The 25,171-nt window shown below is 42.1% G+C and overlaps 1 protein-coding gene across 1 annotated transcript in view; it reads left to right on the top strand.

Moving 5' to 3' along the window:
* The window catches only part of PAXIP1 (PAX interacting protein 1), a gene marked incomplete at its 3' end in the record, with an annotated part of 68,941 nt that overhangs the window by 6,701 nt on the left and 37,069 nt on the right, over window positions 1–25,171 (top strand). The window contains exons 2-6 of the mRNA XM_082258900.1: window positions 17,123–17,257; window positions 18,787–18,830; window positions 19,562–19,625; window positions 22,694–22,807; window positions 23,892–24,542. Of these exons, the coding sequence (XP_082115026.1) occupies window positions 17,123–17,257; window positions 18,787–18,830; window positions 19,562–19,625; window positions 22,694–22,807; window positions 23,892–24,542 (1,008 nt within the window). The remainder of the gene's footprint in view (window positions 1–17,122; window positions 17,258–18,786; window positions 18,831–19,561; window positions 19,626–22,693; window positions 22,808–23,891; window positions 24,543–25,171) is intronic.

Below are 25,171 nucleotides of genomic sequence, written 5' to 3' on the forward strand. Positions count from 1 at the left end.
TTTCCCCCATCCACACATTCTATACGAATGGGGGAATCTCTCACACTGTGGTATTCTATTCTATTATCGTTCAGTAAAAACCCAACAGGCTGGCTGTACACAAGTTGTTGTATAGATGTGCAAAAAACCTTCCCATTAATAAACCAAAATATATCCAGTCCCTTCTAAACCAGTTATATTTTGATCCTTGTATGGCTGGCTTAAAATCCCCCAGTCAGTCAGCCAATGAGAGGAGAGAGTGAGTAGAATGGGCCGTGGTCTGAATGGCCACAGAGCCTTGGCTCAAGTGTCCCCATGGTAAGATGCTTGCTGTGGGGGCACTCGGCAGGAGAGAGGGACCTGAGAAGAGGAGGATCCTGGACTGCCCTGTGCAAAACCATTACAGAGACCAGGTAAGTATAACGTTATTTTTGAACAAAAAAAAAAAAAGTTTTGCTTTTAGTTATACTTTAGGTGTCTGTATGGGCCAAATCTTACAAAAAAAATGAGGGCCTACTTGTACTATATGGAATTCCCCCTCCTCCCTTTGCTGGCCTGCACTCTTGCTGTGCAGGGCCTGAACACGCATATAATTCCCTCTGTCACACAGATGTGTACTATGGTGAGCCTTGCAGTACCATGCCGGAGCCAGCCGCTTCAGGTACAGAGTGATCTCACAAACTGGACTTGGGGCACGCTATAAATAGCTCACCTAATGTGTACATACACATTTCCCAATGTTCTGTCTCCTAATTGCAGACTTTGCATCAAAATGCAGGGTCCACTTGTTAAAATAGTAGCCCATCCTCCATGTCAAAATGCCACATTCCATATAAAATGAAAAAAAAAACACGCAGAGAAAATATAAAAAGTATGCTTTCCTCACACCTGGCTTCTGCCTTTGGGACTTCTGGGAATGCTGAGGATTCCAAATCTCATGAGAAGACACTCCTGCACTGTGTTGGAGAATGCTATTGCGAGATTTGGTATTGTCAACATTCCCATGTGATGTCCATCTCCTGTGTGGAAGTCTAGGAGAAACGTAAAGTATGTTTTCTCAAGTCGTCTTCCAGGACAGCCTATGAGACCTAGGGCTCCTCCTACCAGGACAGGAAACACATTAAACCCAATCAAATAAAAGGCGTTGCCCTAGTCCTCACCTTCAGTATTAGTGTTTCCCCTGGACAGGGGGTAACATGTTCCTGGAACTGCTCCTGGTCTCATGGACTGTCCTTGAAGATCGAGATTAAAGATGCATCTTCTCCTGCCCAAGTGTTGTACCCCTTAGTGCTGCAATAGGGGCTGACCGCCGTCTCCTGTTCTCGAGGTCCAGAGAGGGCAGGACCGTGGATGTCGTCAGTGGATCACAGGGGGAGTCCTCTTCCGTTCCTAGCGGCGTCCTTGGAGCACCATAGGCTGTGTACCCGTGAGGCCGCCAAATTCGAGCCGGGAGAGCGGCCTGCAAGTTTGAATTTGGCACCAGGAACGAGGAGGGTGGAACTCTTGCGTTCCACTCTGGCCCAAAGGAAGTGATCGGGTCATTTCCGGCACAGTGATGCACATCCACGGGCGCCGGAAGCAGTATACAGGAGATATCTGGGCCACCGGTGTGAGGTGAGACCCAGCAGTGGCTGCGGAACACCAAGCAGAGCAGGGTGGATTCCACAGCAATATCCGCTCAGGCGGTAGAGGCTGGTTTTTGACTTCAGAGTACAGAATGTGGGTAGTGAGGTCACTATTCTTTTTATGTACCTTTTCATTTGGGTGCAAGGTCCACTTTAGGAATGCTGCAAGTAATAAAAAAAAATTCCTGATGATCCTGCCAGAAATTAAGTTTGCTTTTAAATTCCTGGAGCGGAGAGTTCTGAGAATGTAAACAAGAGGAGAGAGGGATCTGCTGTGGACCCTGGGGTGACCTTGGGCAGGGCTGACACTTTTGGACTTCTGGGCCTGGTTCACACATATGCAGATTGCTGTTAGTGTTTTCCCTGTGCGTTTATGTTTTTCACATGTGTTTTTGATGTGTTTCCGTTTTTTGGGAGGTGTCTGTCATCTTCCAGGAGAGACCAGCAAAAATACATCAAAAACACTAGCACTGTGTTTATGTATTTCCATGAAGTCTATTAAAGCAAAACACAACTTGCTGCAGGAAGAAAAGTCCCTGATCCTTTCCAAAAAGTGCACCGGTGGAAAATGCTTGCAGGTAAATGGGACTTGTAGGAAACCATGTTAAATGCTCAGTAGTGCCTTTCTGCAAAACTTAAAGGCATAGGTGTGAACCAGGCCCTAATCTAACGAGCAGGGCCCTCTACTTCCTCCTGTACAGAATTGTAACTGTATTGTCTTCCCTCACATTGTTAAGCGCTGCGCAAACTGTTGGCGCTATATAAATCCTGTATAATAATAATAATAATGAAACCAAATGCCTTGCTGTTATTTTACCAGTTGCTTGGATCCTGACTCCTTACTGCCACCCCCCTTTCCTTATGCCTATGAAGGCCCCCCCAGCTTGTGTTTTTTTTTTTTTCCCTTTGGTGTTTTGTTCTTGAACCCAGGAAGAGTTAATATTTTGAAGCTGGAAAGACAAATTTAAAAGGCTCCATTCACACCTGAGCGTATTGTTTTCAGGCGTTTTTTCGGGCGTTTTCTGCAGGTGTTTGGAGGCAGGTATTGACATCTAACAAACGCTTGTAATCTCCAAAAAAGAAGCTTGTGTACTTTTTTGAGCTGCAGGTGTTTTGCTTTCGGTGATAAAATGCTCATATGTGAACAGGGGCCACTGAAATTAATAGGATTTTGCTTGTTGGGCGTTTTGAGACTTCAGAGATGAGCATTTTACAAGCTGAAAAACGCTCAAGTGTAAACAGGGCCAAACTCTTTAGCTAGTTGGTCTAAGTTTGGAGCCAGCAGGTCATTGTTGCTGGTGCAGAGCATGGTGGAAAATACCCTCAGCTAATCATTAGGTTGTTTGTCTAGGGACTATGTATGTTTAGGACCCATTCACACTTCTGCACTGAATAACGCATGCATTTCTATTGTGTGAGGCCGCATGCACACTGGGTGTTGAGCCCCTGTGCTTGAGATTCCAGCGTTTTTGTGTGGGCAGAAGGCACAGGTGTACTGTCTAGCCCTGCTGCTTGTAACACTCCTATGGGTGCTGCATCTGGATGGTGCTGAATGATTCACTGAGTGGTGTAAACATTTAGGGCAGTATGCAGCCAGGGACAAAACCAAGGGCAAATAACCAGCACGCAGACTTCTTGCGTTCATCTCTGGGTACATAACGCCCGAAACATAAGTGCTACTCTGTGCACCATCTATCAGCTTTAATAGTTTTACAGGCTGCTGGACAGTGCACCCTGTGCCTTCCGCCTTCATGAAAACACTGGAATCCCATGCACAGGCTAAATCCCACATTGGTATATATTATTTTATACCATATAAACATGAAATGTGCAATAATAGCGGTGTCACATTATAACCAAAAATACGGTCCTATCATATTGTTAGCCTCGGTTCACAATAGAACACGGTGTGGGAAACCTGCATCTGTGCGCGTTACCTGCACCGTATTCAAATTGCTTTGCCCTTGCGATCTGCATCAGGTCTCGGCGCAGTGTTCGGCCCCATTCACACTAGTACGACTTGTCCCGCGATTTTGGACCGCAAAATCGCATGACAAGTCGTTTTCCATTATTTTTAATGAGCCCCATTCATATCAGTGCGTTTTGAAGTCACTCCGACTTCAAAGTAGTTCCTGCACTACTTTGCCATGATTTTAATGCGTTTTGAGGCATATAGCCTTGCCATTGCTTGCAAAATCGCGGTAAAATTGCGTCGCATAAGTGTGAAAGGGGCCTTAATGACACCCCAAATGCAGTGAATTTGCCTGAACCAGATCGGTTAACTGTAAGGAAATGATACGAAGTTCATGAAAGATACGTTTGTGTAAAGCCAAAATCAAAATTGTTAATAAAGGTGGAATATCTGCAGCAACAATAACTGACAGATGTTCTTCTGTGTGTGCACCAGTGTTAATTTTGGCAACAAATTTTGATTTAGTTTTAGTTCTAGTCCTTTGACTATAATGCTATTTTAGTTTTAGTCTTATTTGTCATCTGAATTGTTTAAGTCATATTTTAGTCGACTAAAATCTCCAGTACATTTTAGTCGACTACAAATTGAATAGGTTAGGCTGCATTCACACTTGAGCGTAGCGTTTTTTACCGCGATTTTTTCAGGCGTTTTTCATTGACATCTATCAAAAACGCTGGTAATCAGCCCAAAAAGAAGCTCATGTACTTTTTTTAGCTACAGGCGTTTTGCAAAACGCTCAGATGTGAACAGGGGCCATTTAAATGAATGGGGTTTTACTTGTTGGGCGTTTTGGAAGCGTTTCTTTTGAGCGTTTTTGGAGCTGAAAACGCCCAGGTGTGAATGGAGCCTTAAGGTAAATTGTAATGCATTATTTAAACATTTCTCTAGAATTACTCCAGACATGCTGGTAGGTTAATTGGATCCTGTATAAAAATTGGCCCTACTATATGTATTAATGTGAGTTAGGGACCTTAGATTGTAATACAGCTCCTTGAGGGCAGGGACTTATGTGAATGTGTAATGTATATGTAAAGCGCTGCGTAAATTGACAGTGCTATATAAGAACCTGAAATAAATAATATTTCCAAACAAATGATATACTCCTGGAGTACAAATCGAATGATATGTTATTATTATGGGTATTAACTACAAACACAGATTTAGCTGTGGTGATAAATAACGTCTTTATAAATAAAACCGAGTTTCCTAAACAAACAAAAATATTGCTTTTTGGCAAACCGAAATGCAACTTTAAAATACAAAAAAAAAACAAACTGTAAACTCTATTGGCTGTCATGTCATTGCACATATTACCAGCATTAAATATTAAGAAAAAATATCGGATAAGCCTTTTTCCTATTTTTTTTCCTCTTTCAGCAGCTTAGTAGACGCCCCTTATGCGTATGCGGTGGTTTAATACAGATTTAAACTTTAATGTGCTATTATTACAGGCTCTGGATGGAATTGTGCTGCAGATTTAGAGACTAAAATGCCGTTTTAGTTGTATTTTAGTCATCTAAATTGTTTTAGTCGTATTTTAGTCGACTAAGATTGACTAAAATGCCATTTTAGTTTTAGTAGTATTTTAGTCGACAAAATTAACACTGGTGTGCACCCAGTGAAATATGAACAAAGCATATCTCTCTATGAGTGTGTACTTGTCTCAAGAACACTAAAGGCCCTTACACACGAGTCGAAATTCAGTCGGGGATTTTCGTCCGACCGATCTGCCGGCTTGTTAGTATGATGCTTCCGACAACCGACTCCGACTTTTCGGCCGAAAAAAATCTGGTGTGCAGGCTATAAAATTTTTGTCCTCCGTCAAAACACGGCCGATTTTCGGTCAGTCAGTACAGATTTAGACAGGGAAAAATCTAATGAGCAAGACTGGGCATGCTCAGAGAAGAAAGAACACAAAGCAAACCAACACATGACATCACTTCTGAAGTAGAATTTTGTCGTGCGGGAAAATTGGTGTGCAGTCTAGGCACATTCCAACCAACAAAACACCACTCTGGACAAAAGATGGGACAACCGGTCGGCGGAAATTCGTTGCGTGTGTACAAGGCTTTATGCCCCGTACACACGTGCAGATTATCTGAAGACTTTTGTCTGCAGACTTACCAAAACCATATAATATGAGGTCAAACCTAAACACTTTCAATTTGTATGCAATCCGGCAGGCCCTTGCACTACATAGAAAAGGTAAGTCTGCAGACAAGTCTTCAGATAATCTGCACGTGTGTACGGGGCATTAGTGTCTTTTCTGCCTGTTTCTTCGTTCCTCTATCAGCATGAATCACTTCTGACAAGTTTTCCTGACACCAAGAAAAAAATGGTGACAGGGAAGGGACCTCCAGCAGATTGACAGATTTAGCTCTGCTCCTGTGTGAAGGGGGTGTGTCCCTTCCCTCCAATCAGCCCTCTCCTCACTGAGCTCTACAGTGTGTAATTTTAGCTCTCTGCCCCCTTTTTTCTTTTTTTTTTTTTTTCGTAAAAAAAAATTAAGAACAAGCATTTTAGATTCAGCAAATATGAACAGATGATCACTGCAGATAAACAGATACAACTTATGTAGGTCTGTTTCATTTCTGTGTATGATCTGTCACATAACTGGTACATGTAAGGTTTTGCAAGCACTTTAACATCAAGAAATGACATTCACAGGAGCAAAAGGGTTCCTGGGTATTGATGTCTCCAGGCTCTGAAATGTTCCCAGTTGTGCACTTCACAAAATAGCAATTAGACACATGACCAGAACACAGCCCTGTCTATTAAAATAAGCCTATAAAAACAGCGTGTGCACTTGCATCAGGCATATTCACTAAACACTGCCGAGGGAATTGATCAAAACTGGAGCAGCTGTGAAAATCAGCTTCTATCTTCAGCTTGTTCAGTTAGGTTTTTTAGCCCTTGTAAACATTGAATGCGGCTTTGAAATCTTGCGACTTCATCCGAACTCGTACAATTTCAAAGCTGCATTTCAGTCTGACTTCGGTAGCCACTTGAGAGAAAACTGGTGCAGCGCCGCAAAGTCGGCATTGTACCGATTGGGACGGTGCCATTGCCAGAAATGGCTTGCGATTTGGACCTGTCAAATCGTGCGGATGTGAATGGGGGCTTAAAAATGGGGGAAAAAAAACGGATTGGTTACCATGATGCACAACTGCTCCAAAATATTTTGCAAAATTCCCCTCCATGTATACTAGTTTGTGAACAGTCCTGGTTAGGATTTTACAGATCATGTCCTGCTCAGTGCCATATACAGCGCACCTTTCCCCACCAAACGCTTGTTATGCTGTGACACCAGGCAGATTGTTGTGCATGCACCATTCATGTTTATATGGTATAAGATAGTTTGCAGTGCTTGGTATGTGGATTTTTTTGTATGGTACATTATTTAATTCTCTGGCAAATGTGCTTTTGGGAGTTAGCTGCAATTTTCAACATGCTGTATAAGGTATTGGTGAGAACTTCAAACTCTAAAAACGAATCTACATTGCTGTCGGTGCTTTTGGTGTAAGTATACCTAGAGTGCATAAATGTGAATGGGCTCTTAAGGAAAGGTTTATTCTTTGTATAATAACTTCCAGACCGGAGGTTATACCCCCCCCCGTCTCTTAATGACCAGGCCGTTTTTTTGCGATTCGGAACTGCGTTACTTTAACTGACAATTGCGTGGTCGTGCAACGCTGTACCCAAATAAGTGTCTTATTTTATTCCACAAATAGAGCTTTCTTTGAGCCGGTTCACACTGAGGCGACACGACTTCGGGGGGCGACCTGTGAAGTTGCGTGCACCGCGACTTGCAGGGACTTCACATAATGGAAGTCTATGCAAGTCGCTCCGAGGTCGCCCCAAAGTAGTACAGGACCCTTTTTCTAAGTCGGAGCGACTTGTGTCGCTCCTATTAGAACGGCTCCTGTGCTAATCAATGGACCGCGACCGACCGCGGCTTGTCAGGCTGACAAGTCACGGTAGTGTGAATGGGCTCTTTTGGCGGTATTTGATCACCTGTACAATTTTTTTTTTTTTTTTTTTTTCCATTCTAAACAAAAAAAGTGACAATTCTGCTATATAACATTCCCAATAAAAAAAAAAAATGTAAAACTAATTTTTCTTCCATCGTTTTAGGCCAATTTTGTATTCTGCTACATATTTTTGTTACAAAAAAAATCCCAATGAACATATTTTGATTGGTTTGCGCAAATGTTATTGCGTCTACAAACTAGGGGAAAGATTTCTTTTTTTTTTTTTGCGGGATTGCGGCAGACAGATCGGACCCCTGACACTTTGTGACATTACTACAGTAATCAGTGCTAAAAATATGCACTGATACTATGGTGACACTGGCAGGGAAGGGTTGAGCCTAGGGGGGGTTTTCTAACTTTGAGGGGGATGGGCTTGTGGAATCAACAGAGACCTGTGATCCTAAATAGGAGGATCACAGGCCCTCTTTTAATTCCACAGAGAACAACGGTCAGCTGTGTTTACAACAGCAGACCATCGTTCTTTCTCCACAGGGAGTGATCGCAGGTGCCTGGCGGCAATAGAAGCCGCCGGCCCCAGTGGATTGGCTGCCTAATGGGTGCGTGCACAGAGCCAGCCGACTGCAGTATATCTGCGGTGGGCTGTTGGCAAGTGGTTTATTTTGATCCATTTGTTGAACAAATTAGAAAAGTTTTAGGATTATTGCAAGGCTAAAGCCCCGTACACACACGCAGATCGTCGTCATACAAACGTCGGCGGACGAAAGATCTGCCGATTGTATGCGTGTTAGTATGGTGCCTCCGACAGATGTCTGCACACAATCCGCGGACAAGAGTCTTTCTTGCAAACATGAAAATTTTTGTCTGCAGACACCAGAACGGACGATTGTTCGCCTGTCAGTACAGAAATCAGCCGACAGACCGCAGATTTGCAAGACTGGGCATGCTCAGAAAATAAAAAACACAGGGAAAGTTAACCATTACATGACATCACTTCTGTAGTCAGCTGAAGTCTGCGGACAAAATTCTTGTGCTGTCCTTGTGCTGTCTTTGCACTTTTCAACAGACACCGACATCCCGGGGAGAAAAGACGAACATTTGTATGACGACGATCTGCGTGTGTGTACGGGGCTTTAGATCCCATGTTTTACCCATATTTACGGTTTAATGATGCAGATGCCTCCCCCTGCTTTTATCAGACTGCCGCCCGTGACAACAGGCTAGGGTTCTTCTTCCCTGCAGCTGTTGTCAGTTAAAATTGGCGCGGCTGTATGGGGCTCAGCCCACACAAACGCAACATTCATTCACAGGGATCTGTAAAGGAACAACCACTTGCTGACTGTGCACTGTAGCTTTACTGCTACAGTGCGGGTGGCTGTGAAGAATTTGTGTGTGTGTATATAATATTTATTATTATTATTATACAGGATTTATATAGCGCCAACATTTTGCACAGCGCTTAACAAAATGAGTTTACACAGTATCTCACAAAAGTGAATACACCCCTCACATTTTTGTAAATATTTTATTATAGCTTTTAATGTGACAACATTTTCCCTTCAAAATAACTCGACACACGGCCATTAATGTAGAATCTGCTGGCAACAAAAGTGAGTACACCCCTAAGTGAAAATGTCCAAATGTGGGCTAATTAGCCATTTTCCCTCCCTGGTGTCATGTGATTCATTAGTGTAGAAGGTCTCAGGTGTGTTAAATTTGGTTCCTATCGCTCTCACTCTGTCTTATTGGTCACTGGAAGTGCAACATGGCACCTCATGGCAAAGAACTCTCTGAGCATCTGAAAAAAAAAAAAAATTGGCTCTACATAAAGGTGCTCTAGGCTATAAGAAGATTACCATGACCCTGAAACTTAGCTGCAGCTAGGTGGCAAAGACCATATAACGTCAACAGGACAGGTTCCAATCAGAACAGGCCTCGCAATGGTTGACCATAAAAGTTGAGTGCACATGCTCAGCGTAGTATCCAGAGGTTGTCTTTGGGAAATAGAGGTATGAGTGCTGCCAGCATTGCTGCAGAGGTTGAAGGGGTGGGGGGTCAGTCTGTCAGTGCTCAGACCATACGCCGCACACTGCATCAAATTGGTTTGCATAGCTGTCATCCCAGAAAGAAGCCTCTTCTAAAGATGATGCACAAGAAAGCCTGCAAACAGTTTGCTGAAGACAAGCAGACTAAGGACATGGATTACTGGAACCATGTCCTGTGGTCTGATGAGACCAAGATAAACTTAATTGGTTCAGATGGTGTCAAGCGTGTGTAGCAGCAACCAGGTAAGGAGTACAAAGACAAGTGTGTCTTTCCTACAGTCAAGCATGGTGGTGGGAGTGTCATGGTCTAGGGCTGCATGAGTGCTGCCGGCAGTGGGGAGCTACAGTTCATTGAGGGAACCATGAATGCCAACATGTACTGTGATATACTGAAGCAGAGCATGATCCCCTCTTTGGAGAGGGCGGGATTCCAACATAACAACCCCAAACACACCTCCAAGATGACCACTGCCCTGCTAAAGAAACTGAGGGTAAAGGTGCTGGACTGGCCAAGCATGTCTCCTGACCTATTCTCTATTGAGCATCTGAGGGGTATCCTCAAACAGAAGGTGAAGGAGTGCAAGGTCTCTAACATCCACCAGCTCCGTGATGTCACCCTGGAGGAGTGGAAGAGGACTCCAGTTGGCAGCCTTTGAGGAGACAGCAAATTTACACGGTTATACAAGCTGTACACTGCTACAATGTAAAGTAGTGAGTGTCATTTCTTCAGTGTTTTCACGTGAAAAGATATAATTATTTACAAAAATGTGAGAGGTGTTGTCTTGTGAGTTACTGTATGTAGCATGACTGCGCAATTGTCAGTAAGTAAAGCAATGTCAAATAGTAAAAAATGCCCTAGTCATGAAGGGGGTAAATCTTCCAGAGGTCAAGTGGTTAAACTGTCACTACGGCAGACAGACTTGTACTTCTGAATGGACTAAGAGTGCAGTAATCAAGGCAGAGGGGACAAGATTGTCTCTCCGTTTGAGCGGTCAGTTGGAGAGCTGGTGGAAGATTCAATGGACTATCTATAAATGCACATCTTGTACAGTAGTAGGGACAGAGAGCTGGAGGAAGAGTTTGCAGGAGCCTGACATTGCACCTTCAATCTACTCATTCCAGATGTAATGCTTTGCAAACCCCTGGGCAAAAAATAAATAAATGCACATTTTTTTTTTTCCACTCTGCAAATATAGCCAATATGATGCCCCACTGGACTAGGCTTTTTTCAGTTGGGCCAAATATTTGCGTATCTGACTTTGCACTCCCAGAACAGAGACCGGGGTCTCACCGAGATCCCCATACTAAGGCTCGGGACCTGGAGCTCCTGATTCCGAGAGAACTCAGGCTCTGATTGGCTATCATAGTGATCAGTCACTGTGAAGTCCGCCCCCGTCTGTCTGAGCAAAATGCGTACTATTGTTTGACTGTACCAAACAACTAACATACACATGTGGTATCAGATTTTTTTTTTTTTTTTTGCGTGTTCTTTGGTGAAAGGTTATGGTAATAAGAAATATACAGCTCCATTTAAAAAAAAAATTATTTTGGGGCCAGTTTTCCTTTTTTGATGAAAAATAAATCAGGAGATATCCATTACCATTTACCACCAAATGAAAGCCCAATTTGTCCTGAAAACACAGTATAATCTTCCTGGATGCACAAAGTAGATGTGGCGAAATGTTCGGCTTTACGAACGCCTGTCAAAGTTGCAAAATTGTGCGCAGGCGTTAACATTTGTTTTACACCTAATGTTACTGCTTGGGTGATGTGCAAACTTTCTTTTGGCTGTGGAGTGATTCTCTCAGAATCCAAGGGACTGTGGCAGAGAATTTTTTTTTCAGGAAGACAGGCTAAGTGATCATAGACTGCAGAGCTGGATCTCTGGCATTGCTCATGGAAGCGGCACCGACAATGGACACTAATGGAGGACTTGGGTCAAAAAAAAAAAATTGAAGAAGAGAGTGGTGGAAGACATTTCTGCTTGGGGAGATGCTTTGGAGGGAGGCTATAAAATATAGTCAAGGGGTGCAACGATAAGGATAAGGACAAGGAGACCACCTCATGCTGAACCACCAAACCAAAGATCAAAGGACTCAAATATTTTGATGATGGATTATTGGCTTGCGTGCCAGTAAGCTTACCTTCTGAAATGTCAATGATTGCAGTCTCCGTGTGTCATTTTAGCACAGGTGTTCTGTAAGCGGGTACCATTTGTTATATATATTCCAGAAAATGAGTTGTAGGAGAAATGAAAGCTTGGCAGTTAGGCTGGTGATTGTCATGCATATGTCATAGAAATGTCATTGTAAAATCAGAGTCTGCTATGGATTTATGCTCCTAGTTTTTCTAGGATACATTTTATCTGCTTACAGCTGAACTCTAGCCAAACGGCTATATACACAAATAAAATGCATATTTTGGAGCTGTTTTACTTTTTTATTTTTTTTTCCTTCTCCCTATCTTTAGGCTGTGATTGGTCAGGGAAGCAGGAAAAAACTGATGAGGTCATATCTGCTCTCTCTCTCCTTCTGTCGGCACAAATTGTCTCCTAGTTCCTAGATCAAACTGAATGCTCACGTATTTACCTCTTTCCTGCAGTATCCCTGTACTTTATACTCTCCAAGGTGTTGATTGACCATAATGTTACCAACACTGCACATGTAGTGTAGGCATAACTGGACGAGGTGGGACTGGGGGGCCCTAATATTTTTATGGATCCTAGAAATTCCTAAAAGTGGCCCTGGATCCTCAACCATCAAGTATATTCAGTTCAAGTTAAAATATTTTGGGTTTTTTTTTTTTTTTTTTAAGGTTCTAGATCTTTTTGTTAATTTTTTGTGTTTTCCCAATACACGTGCATATTTATTAAGATTGTTTTAAGAAACCACTAGTTTTGAAAGCACTTTAGGCTCATAAGTTTCCTGTCTTAGGCTTTTTCCCTTCTATTTTCCCCCTGGTGATGTGGCCTGTACCACACCTCGTATTAGAGGGCCCTAGAGTTGCACGATTCTGGATAAAATGAGAATCACAATTTTTTTTGCTTAGAATAAACATCACGATTCTTGGTGTAACATCTATAACATTGTACAAAAAAATTGGGCTAACTTTGTTGCTAACCTTACTGTTTTTATTTATTTTTTTTTTTATTCATTAAAGTGTACTTTTTTCCAAAAAACTGCATTTACAGGACTTCTGCACAAATAGTGTGGCATAAAAGATTGCAACGATCGCCATTTTTTTTCTCTAGGGTCTCTGCAAAAAAAAAAAAAATATGTTTGGGGGTTCCATGTAATTTTCTAGCAAAAAATACTGATTTTAACTTGTAAGCAACAAGTGTCAGAAAAAGGCTTAGTCTTTAAGAGGTTAAGCTGCCCTCCTTTGACGGAAGTTCATTCCTTTGATCTGAAAGAACAAAATGATTATCTATAAACACAATGTATCTAGCAGTCGCTGTATCTAGTGAGCAGCGCTGTATGAATCGGGAAAATGCCATTTTAAGATCGTGAGATGGGGGGGGGGGGGGGTGAATCAAGATCGCGTTTTTTTTTTTTTTTTAACGATTAGTCATGCAGCTCTAGAGTGCCCCCACTCTGAATGAAGGAGCCCAGGGCACCTTTGGACAGCAGCATTGTCAATCTGGGGGAGAGGAATGTAAGATGGACTAGCAGATTTAGATTCACTAACAAATTGAAACAGATTTCCAACTTACACTGCAATTACAGCAACCGTGTTTTTTTTTTTTCCATTTTTGGTTTAAAGGTTTAGCATACATAAAAGCTTATTATTGTCAGTGATAAATGGTTTGTCCCAACACTTTTTTTTTTTTCAAAACAGTTTATTGAGAAAAAGGTAAAGAGCATTGCATAAAATGAACGCCATATAGAAACAAAGAATATACAATACATTTGAAAGTAGCATATTCCAGTGCAAAATATATAGTACATAAAAAGACAAATGCATAACAGCCTATAAACAGTAGGCGAGGAGAGAGTCTCCTTTTACAAATGCAATCACCCCGAGGTCCACAGGAATGGAAGGCAGCCTAGAGATCAGTTTATGAAAACAAAAAACACCTTGAGCTGCCCAGACGGGGCAGGGTAGAACGAGGGACACAAACGGGGCATGAAGACACATCGGAGAAGGCTAGTAGGAGCTACAAGAAATAAGCGTCCCATGTGGAGGGGACCAAACATATCGCCCTCCCCCCTGCATGGGGTTCAACAATCACGCCCATGAGGGGGAGGGGGGCGGAGTCACAAGGCACATTGTGGTAAGGCGTTCGCAGAAGGCGTGGGGAGTGCTCGCCGATTGGCATGACCAACCAGCAGAGAGCATAGAGGACAAGGGAGGGGAGGCATCGCATGGTAGGGAGTGGGGGGGGGGGGGTCAGGGTGGGCCAGCACACATACCCTAAACTAAAACACACCACAACACCAGGGTGGGGGGGGGAGGAAAGGTAGACACATGCAGGGCAAGTGGTATCAAGAGAGGCCATCGAAAGAAAAGGGCCGGCAAGTAATAGTTGTCCCAACACTCTTAACTGATGCAGTTGTAGAACAGTTTGTTCTGTTGAAAAAACAGACCAGGGGTGTCGATTTTTTTTCTTCCTTTAAAAAAAAATAAAACTACTTGAAACCATATTTAATTAAGGTTTTAACATTGCGCTGTTTATATCCGCACCTCCCTGCTCGTCTCCAGAACCGCACTTAGGGGCTAGCAGGGAGGGGAGAGACCTTGCAGTGTGATGAGCACCGATTGGGTGCTCATCAGGCAAGGGTAGTGTTGGGATCTCTTAATGCTCAGCAGAAGTGCATCTGCTGAGCGAACACAGAGGGAAAAATGATTTGATCCCCCGCAGATTTGTAAGTTTGCCCACTTTCAAAGAAATGAAGGGTTTATCATTTTTATCATAGGTGTATCTTAAATGATAGACCAAATATCAACCCAAAATCCAGAAAAAAACAAATGCTCTAAATTAAGTTGCAGTTCAATGAGTAAAATAAGTTTCATCCCCCAAAAAAGCATGACTTAGTACTTGGTGGAGAAATCCTTGCTGGTAAGCACAGAGGTAAAACATTTCTTGTAGTTGGTGACCAGGTTTGCACACATCTCAGGAGGGATTTTGGTCCACTCTTACCAGATCTTCTCTAAATCCTTAAAGGAGTGGTAAAGGCAGAAGGTTTTTTATACCTTAATGCATTCTATACATTAAGATAAAAAGCCTTCTGTGTGTAATGAACAAAAAGGATTGCAGCTCAAATAAAATAAAGTGCAAAACATATTAAAGTGCATGAATTGTATACATTGTCCCACTGATGGGTTGTAACATAACAATATAACGATTGTTCATTCAGAGTTCATAAAAATATCCCAGTGCAAATGATGAATTGTAAAAGTTCACACATGTGGCTTTGTCCACCACCGTGTAAGTGAATTTCAAACTCACCGGAGCCAGATGCTGTCTATGTTATAGGACAGCAATAGGGTATTTGACAATAAACCTTGTGATCTCTGGAAGTCTGGGTTCACAACGACATGCGGCCACAGGGACACCCTCCACTAAATTTGGCAGCTCAACACATCACATGAGAGTTCAAATAAAAAGGAAGAGGCTCATGGTGTAGTACGACGGAAAAGTTGAAATTTAATAAAATACTGTAACAATGACAAGCAATACAGTGTACATATAGTAAAAAACATAACAGTAAAAAAACTGACATCAAAAGCCACCACTTCATAAATGAAGATGGCTGGACCTTAGGCATTGAGGTAATAGCTCCACGGCCGTTTTGCGTCCAACGCGTCATCAGGAGCTTCTGTGTGTAGCAGCTGCCCCAGCAACCCTAATGCTTACCTGAGCTCCATCTCTATCCAGCGCTGTCCACAAAAATCCCTCTGCCGTCCTTGACTGTCCCTCCTTATTGGCTGAGAGACAGCAGCAGCGCCATTGGCACCTGCTGCTGTCAGTCATTTAGCCAATCAGGAGAGAGGGGTTGGGGGCAGAATGGCAGCTCCATGTCTGAATTGACACACGGAGCTGTAGGTTGGCTCGGGTGCCCCCATAGCAAACCGTTTGCTGTGGGGGCACTCAAAAAGAGCGAGGAACCAGGAGCATCGAAGAGGGACCCAAGAAGAGGAAGATCCAGGCTGCCCTGTGCAAAACCACTGCACAGAGAAGGTAAGTATAACATGTGTGTTTTTCTAAAAAAAAAAAAGACTTTACAATCACTTCAAGATTTTTTAGCTGTCGCTTGGCAACTTTGAAGTTCCAGCTCCCATAAATTTTCTATAGGATTAAGGTCTGGAGACTGACTAGGCTAGTCCATGACCTAAATGGGCATCTTCTTGAGCCACTCCTTTGTTGCCTTGTATGTAGTAGGCAGTATGTTTTGGGTCATTGTAATGCTGGAAGACCCATCCACGACCCATCTTCAGTGACCTGGCTGAGGGAAAAAGGTCCTCATCCAAGATTTTAAAAAACATGGCCCTGTCCATTGACCCCCCCCCCCCCCCTCAATGTGGCAAAGTCGGCATGTACCTTTTAGCAGCGAAACAGCCCCAAAGCATCATGTTTCGACCTCCGTGCTTCACTGTCGGGATGGTGTTCTTATAGCCCATTCACACTAGCGCGACTTGTGAGGCGACTTGTGTGCCCTCAAGTCATCCCAAGTCGCTTGACATAACAAAAGCAATGTTAATCAATGAGTGCCGTCTTAATTGGCACTACTGAAGTCGTGGTGCACGGTAATGCACAAGTCGCCCCCGAAGAAGTAAGGAGTCGTCGTCTCTATGTGAACCTTTTCTCAGTCTCCCAGTTAAGTAAACACAATGATTACAATGTATCTTTTCGTTCCTCTGCCGGAGGAGGGAAGTTTAACCAAATGCACAATTGTTATAAGGTATCTGCCGATACCGATCCAGAAGTATTATTTTGTTATAAGCTCACAAAACAGTACTTCCGGATCGGACTCGGGATCGGCGATTTCACAAAGCAAAAGATCGGCATCGGGATCAGCACCAAAAAAGTAAACCTTTTTTCTTACCCAGCGCTCTGCAATGCAATACTGCCAGTTGCCTTGGTGGGTTGGGTCACCATTTGAAATGAACACATATTCGCTTGTTACTGCAGCCATGAAGTGTAAATGGGTATTCGCTATTTCTCTACGCTTATCGTTGAAATTGAACAGAGATAGATGTGACCCAATTGTTGTAAAACAGGAAGTGCCAAATGCATAGATGCCTGAAAGCAAATAGGACTGTGCTGTATAAATATAAAGCTACAAATAATTTTTTTTTTTTTTTACATTCATATACTGATATTCATATCTCGCTAATTATAATACCAAATGTATCCATGCATTTTCTTTACACATTAATAGGCCCCAAGTAAAGTAAATATTGTCATCTTTGATCTGGAAACCACATTTGTATTTAATGATGATGACATTTGCTGAACAGACCGATTGATGCTTTTAGTAACTCTGTCTTTTATAATGATTTATTTTGCAGGTTGTGCAGATGCTAAAAGCGGGAAAAGCAAAGGAAGTGTCATATAACGCTCTAGCTACACACATTATTGCAGAAGATGGAGACAATCCTGAGGTTGGAGAAGCCAGAGAAGTATTTGATCTCCCCATTGTAAAGGTAAATTTCTTGAAGTAATTTAGTTAATTAGCTGTTTTGTAAAAAAAAAAAAAACATTGGATCTGATCATTTGGATGATAAACAATCATTTAGCTGCTTTTAAACCATTCAGAAGAGAATTTATCAAAATGGTAGCAGCCAGAATCTGGAACAGATATGCATAGCAGCCAGTAAGCTTCTATCTTTCATTTTCAAAGTGGTTCTAAAGGCTCAGGGTTTTTACCTTAATGTATTTGATGCATTAAGGTAAAAAAAAACCTTCTTGGCCTCCCCTCAGCCCCCCTTTATACTTACCTGAGCCCCATCTCGATCCAGTGTTGTGCAGGAGAGCAGCTCCTATCCCAGGTCTCTTTCCTTGGAACACACAGCAATGAGAACCACTGGCTCCTGCTGCTGCCAATAAAAGTGTGTGTGGGGGGGGGGGGGCAGGGCAGAGCCACACTCTGTGTGTGGATGGGGACTGCATATTGGGAGCACTTGACAGGGGAGGGGTGGAGCCAGCACCGCCTGCATGGTACCCAAAAAGAAGAGTATTGGAACCCCTAAGTACAAAACCATTCAACAGAGCAGGTGTGTATGATGTGTGTGTGTGTTTTTTTTTTTCTTAGAATCACTTTAACTGGACAGTTGAAGTTAGAAGTTAATTGGTTGCCATGCACAGCTGCTTTAGATTCTGTGCTCCAGTTTTGATAAATTTCCCCTCCCAGTATGATTAATAAATGAAAGCAAATTCAAAACTGCTGAACGTTTATAACCGACGTATGACTATAGAGTATTTCTGAATTGTGAACGCAGACTCATTGGCATCCTATTACACAGCCGTCGGACCCGCAGATCAGCTTCCCCTGCAGCAAATGGGCACGCGAGCGCCCCCCCACCTTGCGGTCCCGTGAAGCAACACACATTTACGTTTCGTGGGACAGAGAGCCAACCTGCTGCAGTATATGTACTGCTGGCGGTCGGCAAGTGGTTAAGGCAACAAAAGCAGGCAAGCAGTTGTGCTGAAGTCAGTTTTGTCAGTGCCTAACTCTTCTGTTTGATGAGAAAGGTAGACTTTATGTAGTAGTAGTTGATGTCAATCACTCACAAGGGTATTCAGAGACCATTTAATTCTTTATTTGTGCTAAGTGTGAATTTTAGTGATCCAATTTTAAACATTTAAAAGGACCTGTGTTTCTACTTGAAAGCATTTGGTTGCTCCAGAATGCAAGCTATGTGTTGTGATGGTCTGATGGAACCTAATGTGCTTGTGTGTTGGTGCGATTCTGAATTCATGTCACCATGAGCATTGTGTTGCAGTAACAACAGCCATTACTGAAAGTGTGATTCTCATATTCTCATATTGGCATTATATGCATGTTTCTTTTATGATGTGTTTTCTTAGACTGTGGGTATACTGAACATTTACTTGCTCTTCTATTTTGGTTTAAAACCTTCAGTGCTGCAGTATAGATTTCCACTTTAATGAACTTTGTATTCTGAGATCTGTTGGAAATCTAATTAAACATTTTTTTTTTCCCTTTTCACAGCCCTCCTGGGTCATTTTATCCGTTCGATGTGGAGTCCGTCTTCCGTATCCTTGAAATTGCTGTTCTGTTTTATATAGTTTTTGTTTTTCTCTACTTTTTTTAATTTAGTTTCTCCTTCCAGTGCTCACAAATGTTTGATATTTAGCCTGTATCACAAGGGGCTTGAGTATAATCTACTTGTCAAAATAGTTTGACTGTACATACTGCTTTTGAATATGGTGTAACAAAAAAAATCCTGCTTCATCCTCCAGTCAGCTCTTTTGCTCTACTTCTACTTCTAAACTGAGAAAATTAAAAACAACTGGAATGGAACTAGTTGCTGAGGCATTTTCTGGGTGATGTTTTTTTTTTTTCTTTTGTTCATTGACAGACACAGCTCCTGATCTCCTTAACCATTGGGTTATACTGCCCCCTACAGGAGTAGGACACTAGGCAAAAAAAAAAAAAGTCTGGCTACACCTATGGGTAGTCCCAGTGGGTTTGCTCCCTCTCTGCTATAGGTATTTTTTTTTTTTTTTCTTCCCTGCCTAGTCAGGAGTTCAGGACCTATTTCCTTGCTGGGATCACTGGTCCTGGAAATTTCTTCTTTTTAGATAGATTTTTTTCCTGCGAGATCTACAATCGACTGCCAGACTGGGCGATGGGCTGGATAATCTAGATCCAGTGGTCACCCCAGTCTGGTAAATGCATAAGGTAAAGTTTTTTTCATATCTCATCTTAACAGTTTAAAATACTTTCACTCTATTTAAAGCTTTCCTTAACACAAAATTCTCAGAGAAAATGGATTTTCTCCGGAGTCTGGTCAAATATTTTTTGGTGTGACTGCTTGCCTTTCACAAGTATGTTTGAAAACAAATTACTTTGGATGATGCATTTACCAGAGGGTGTACAAATAAGTGTAGAATCTGGGAGCTAATTTAGCCAGCCAAGGGCACACTTTTGTTCTCATAAGCGTTGAAAGTAGGCAGTTGGGATACTTTTTACTGCTTCTGTATTGCCAATCAATGCCACTTTTTGAAACAGGAACCAGATGAAGGTGTACATACAGCAGCATTAGCATTGCTTAGCTTTGCAGCAAGGCAGATATATGCAGCCTTCTCTGACTTCTTAGGCACATTAACAGTGTGTTTCAATAGAAGCGAACAAAGGTTTTGTGGCAAAGTTTAAAAGTGATCCTCACATTTAAGAAAAAAAAATAGATCTCAGAGGGTGCTTGAGGAACACTTGTGCAACACGACTAAAATGCTTATAAATGAACTTGACCTTAAAGTATAACTAAAGACATTTTTTTTTTTGTGTTGGATAGAGTGGAGACGGATTAGAATGCATGTCTGTTTTTGTCTGTGCTCCATTAGGGAGATTCACCCTCTCTGTTTGTCCTGTTTGCCATTCTCAGTAAAAAAAAAGAAAATCCCAAATTTTGGGTTGTCCCCAGAAAAGTAATGGAGGGGAAATCTTCCAATTTGGGACACCAATTCTATTGACCTGGGGGTTCACAAAGAATTCCCTTTTTTAATTTGGAGGGATTTTCTCTCACGTCCTGTTTGGCTATGGGACAGGAAGTAAAGGGAAATCTTCCCAATGGGATACCGATGGCGAAAAGTCTGACTGGTTAGAATCCTCCCTTACTTTATCTCAAAAAGTTGGTCTGTGTCTGAAAAGTTCAGTGAATGGTATCAGAAAACAAACAAAACAGAAGATACAAAAAAATTGCCTTTTTTAGTCTTCAAAATAATTGCCATCCTTCACAACACACCTATAGCTTTCGGAAACTGTCAGCAAAGGTCACTTTAGGAATAGATTTCAGAACCGCTGTCACATTCTTGGATTGCCGCCATAGCCACCAAACGTGCACCTTTTATGACGCTCTTCAGGTTGGGAAATGGAAGTCTGGAAGGCAGTGAATGCCATTCCATCGATTGCCGCTTGGATTCCAGGACAAACTGGTAGCACCAAGTCTTATCCCCTGTAATGGTGGTTCACAGAAAAGGATGAATCCTGGTCACTCATAGTAATGAAATCTCCAGAGGTTTCCATTAATTTTGCTTTCTGTTCCTCTGTCAGCTTGTGTGGCACAAACTGGGAACAGACCTTCCATTTACCCAAATCTTTGCAGACGATGGTGCGCATCGTGTCCATGCAAATGCCCAATTCCTCCATCAATCGTAGAGTCAGTCGCTGATCTCTTGCCAGCTTTTGTTGCACTCCCTCAATCATATCTGGGGTTCTGCTTGTTGACGGCCGTCCCGAACGTGGCTCATCCTCAGTCATTTCCTTCCGGTTGAGAAAGCGTTTGAACCAGTCGTAAACACATTTTCTGCTCACGGCTTCTGTCCTGTACATTTGCACCAACATTTCATGCATCTCTGTTGCACCTGGCCCATGTTGCCTTTGAATTAGTGAACCATTCACTGAATTTTTTAGACACACCTTGTAGTTCTACTTTAACCACTTAAGCCCCGGAAGATTTTACCCCCCATTCCGACCAGGGCCTATTTTGCGATTCGGCACTGCGTGACTTTAACGGACAATTGTGCGGTCGTGCGACGCTGTACCTAAACGAATTTGACGTCCTTTTTTTCCCACAAACAGAGCTTTCTTTTGGTGATATTTGATCACCTGTGCTATTTTTTTTTTTTTTTTTTTTTTGCGGTACTGCGACATTGCGGCGGACAGATCGGACCCTTGACTGACATTTTTGACACTTTTGGGGTTACCAGTGACATTTCTACAGTAATCAGTGCTATAAATATGCACTGTTACTGTAAAATTACACTGGCAGTGAAGCGGTTAACTTTTTTTGAGAGGGAGGGGTTATGTGTATCCCTAGGGGCGTGATTCTAACTGTGATTGGCTGTGGCTTGAGGTGTAGGAACAATGATCAACAGTCCTACATAGTAGAACCGTATAATCACTATTCCTAAACCGGGGAGAATGACAGGCGGCTTGTTTACATCAGCCGCCTGCCTTTCTCCCTCTCCACCGACGATCGCCGAGTGACCGGTGGACATCGGGTCCGCCGGTCACACACGCGGGGGGGGGGGGTCCGTGACCGTGCCTCCGGCGGCGCGCGCTCGCTCCCCAGAGCCCTCACAGGCTAGTGATGTAGTACTACGTCGCTCTGCCTGTGAGGGGCTGACTGCCGCAGTAAATATACTGTGAGCAGTCGGCAAGTGGTTAAGGGATAAATGAGTGTGTTTCAGTTAAAAATGTTGTAATTATAATTTAATAGGTGTATATTATTAGGAAAGATTAGGTAGCAGTGTTCTCTGCTTATTATGTGCTTGATTAAAAAAAACCTGATATTGAAGATACATTTTGGTTTTGTAGTATAGAGGATGAATAACAGTTAGCGTGGGAGAGTAGTGAACATAACCTATTAAGGAAGAAATGGAGGGGCTGAATTATGTTCGCACAGCATTGCCTAGAACCATTGCATCCAGGTCAGTCATAAAGGCTAGGAGACTTCAAACTATGGCCCTCCAGTTGTTCAAGAACTAAAATTTCCATCATGCCTAGCCATGTCTGTGAATGTCAGAGTTTTTTACAATGCCTCGTTGGGATGTGTAGTTATGCAACAGCTGTAGGGCTTTAGTTTGAGGATCCCTGATATAGGCTTTATTACTTTTTTAAAGCTAGCTACATCTGTATCAAGCCCTGTTAGCTTAGGTTTATCTCCAGGGGGTTTTTCCAAGCAAAATAAGTTGGTAATTTTTGTTTTTATCTCCTCTACCTTGTCTGCAATGGTTCATTAGTATCACCTTTACCTTGTGTGTCGCACTAGTTGTCAGCTTTTGTTGTCTTTTCAAATTGTGTAATGAACTGCAACACGCTAAAAAAATCTTTTGTTGTCTTTTGCTATCTTCATGTGAAAGCTTTGCACCAATCTCCATTATACTTCATTTAGATATCACCTGACGACCGAAATGCTCTTTGGGCTCTTATTACTTTTTATGGTGGTGACTGTCAGCTAAGCCTCAACAAAAAGTGCACTCATTTAATTGTTCCTGAACCAAAAGGGGTAAGTGCCTTGCAAACTATTTCAGTGTGTAAAAATTGAGGGTTTGTGTAATAATTTTTAACTTGAAGTAATTGGAAGTTATTATGTTGTACATACTGTGTTTGTTTGTTAATCTGAATTTTAGCCATACGTTAACAAGAGCATCACTTGGGTTATAAATTAATCAATATTACTTCTACTGTTATCCAGAAATCATTGCAAATGTGCTAAAGTCAAGAAGTCCACCAAAAGTACCCAGCATGCTTTATATAGTCCTTTTATAGATGGGCTCTTATTTTAAAGTGGATGTAAACCCCATTCATGCAATTTGACCTGGGCACATCTATCTGTAGTGTATACTTATCTCTCTCCAAAACCCTAAGTCCCGTGGCTTTCACCTTCTCCATTCTTCTGGTATCTGCATGATCACTTCTGACAAGTTCTCAGTCAACTGAGATAAAACCAGCCTGAATTTTTTGTCGGGGTGGGTGCTATAAATTAGCAGAGAGCTGGTCTATTCACAGCACAGCGCTTCATGTTTCTGCCCATGTGGAGAGGGGCATATGCCTTTCCTCCAATCAGCTTTCTCAGTGTATGTCTAGAATCCACACCCACAGGGGAATCTGGAATTGAATATTCTATCAAGAAGTGCACTTTCTAAACAGAATAGAAAGTTGTAGACCGCACGTATATAAGTAAAACTTAAACCGAGTTGAAACAAATCTCTCTACATATCATCTGAGGCTGTTCACTGGGTATTTTTGAGGGTTTACATCCACTTTAAGGAAATACTGTAGTGAGCTTAGATAATTACTGAACCATGAAGATCATTGGCTTGCATTATGCTTTCTCAGATTCATAAGATTAAGAGACAACTAAAGGGATTTAGCTAGCAGGGTAGCTGTAGAATATACCGTTTTTTTATAGGAACTAAAAGGATTCCAAGTAAATTGACAATAGTGGATGCTATAAATAAAATCATGTCTTATTGGGGCTGATGTACATTTATTTAACTTTTTTGTTCTGCTGTTTCTCTGCTTTTCTTTTTTTTTTCGAGCTGTGGTTTATGTAGGCCCTTGTCTGATTTACTTATTTGTATCTGTAGACCAAGTATGAATATGCTTATCAGAGAGAAAACATTAAAATAGTTGCTCCGGACTGGGTTTTGGATTCAATATCTGAGAAGACCAGGAAAGATGAAGCACCTTATCACCCACGTCTTATAATCTATGAGGAGGAGGAAGAGGAGGAGGATGAAGAGGAGGAGGAAGAGATATACGATCAGGACTCCCAAAACGCCAGTGCAGATGAGGATAGATATTCTTCAAAATCTAGTCCAATGACCTCACGGGAGCAATCTCCTACACCCAACCAAGAATGTTCACCAAAACGTAGTGGCACAGAGAAAGTTAAAGAGGAGCTGATGTTTGATGACTCTGATGATTCCTCTCCTGAAAAGCAGGACAGAAACCTAAACTGGACTCCAGCAGAAGTTCCCCAGGTGTCAACTGCAAAACGAAGGCTACCCCAGGGAAAAGATTCAGGACTGATTAATTTGTGCGCGAATGTGCCACCTGTACCAGGGAACATTTTGCCACCTGAAGCTCGAAGTAATTTGCTCACGTCCATCACTGGAACTGCGAGTTCTGAAAGACCAGACATGATGCCTTTCAGAAGTCCGGCAGTGAGAACACTTAGAAACATTACAAACAGTGCAGAGATACAGCAAATCAATAGACCCTCAAATGTAGCGCATGTAAGTATCCTTTTTTTTTTTTTTTTTCATTACGAGTTTTTGTATGTTAATTCTGAGCACTTGTGATTAGCATTTAAATAGTCTAAGGTTATATTTTTTTTGTTGTGTAACTAGTTGTGTAGTTCTGCATTTTTCTACTTGCTTTCTGCAGAAATGTGCTCTATGAGGTGTAAAAGGTGCACCAAATGTAAAACACATTATAGGCAGGTTTGCATACAAGATAACTTTGGTGTTGTTTAGTGCTTAAAGGTAAACTTTCAGAGGCAGAGCAACATAGAGGCGCAACCAGTTTCTGACTTCTCATTGCTCAGCATTTAACAGGTTAGTTCACCTTTTATCAAAAAAACTGCCTGTGCAGATAAGGGACATCTGTAGATAAAAACACGCTGGCAGCTATGACCAAAAGTGAATACCCTTGATATCTATATCATAGCATTTACATACCTCATGAAGTCTGACTGGAAAACTCCCAAAATATTGCTAAGAGAGGTTTAGCTGTTACTGTTCACAACCGGATTCAAAACCCTTTGCATTTGCTTTCTCTCCCTGATGCTGTAGCTCTGAGCTCAGCGTTTGAGAACTCGTCCCTGTGATGGTGAAGGTTAACAGTAACAGCGTGGCCGCTCTTA

The sequence above is a fragment of the Pelophylax lessonae genome (genome assembly GCF_965119305.1).
Source record: "Pelophylax lessonae genome assembly, chromosome: 5".
NCBI lineage: Eukaryota > Metazoa > Chordata > Amphibia > Anura > Ranidae > Pelophylax > Pelophylax lessonae.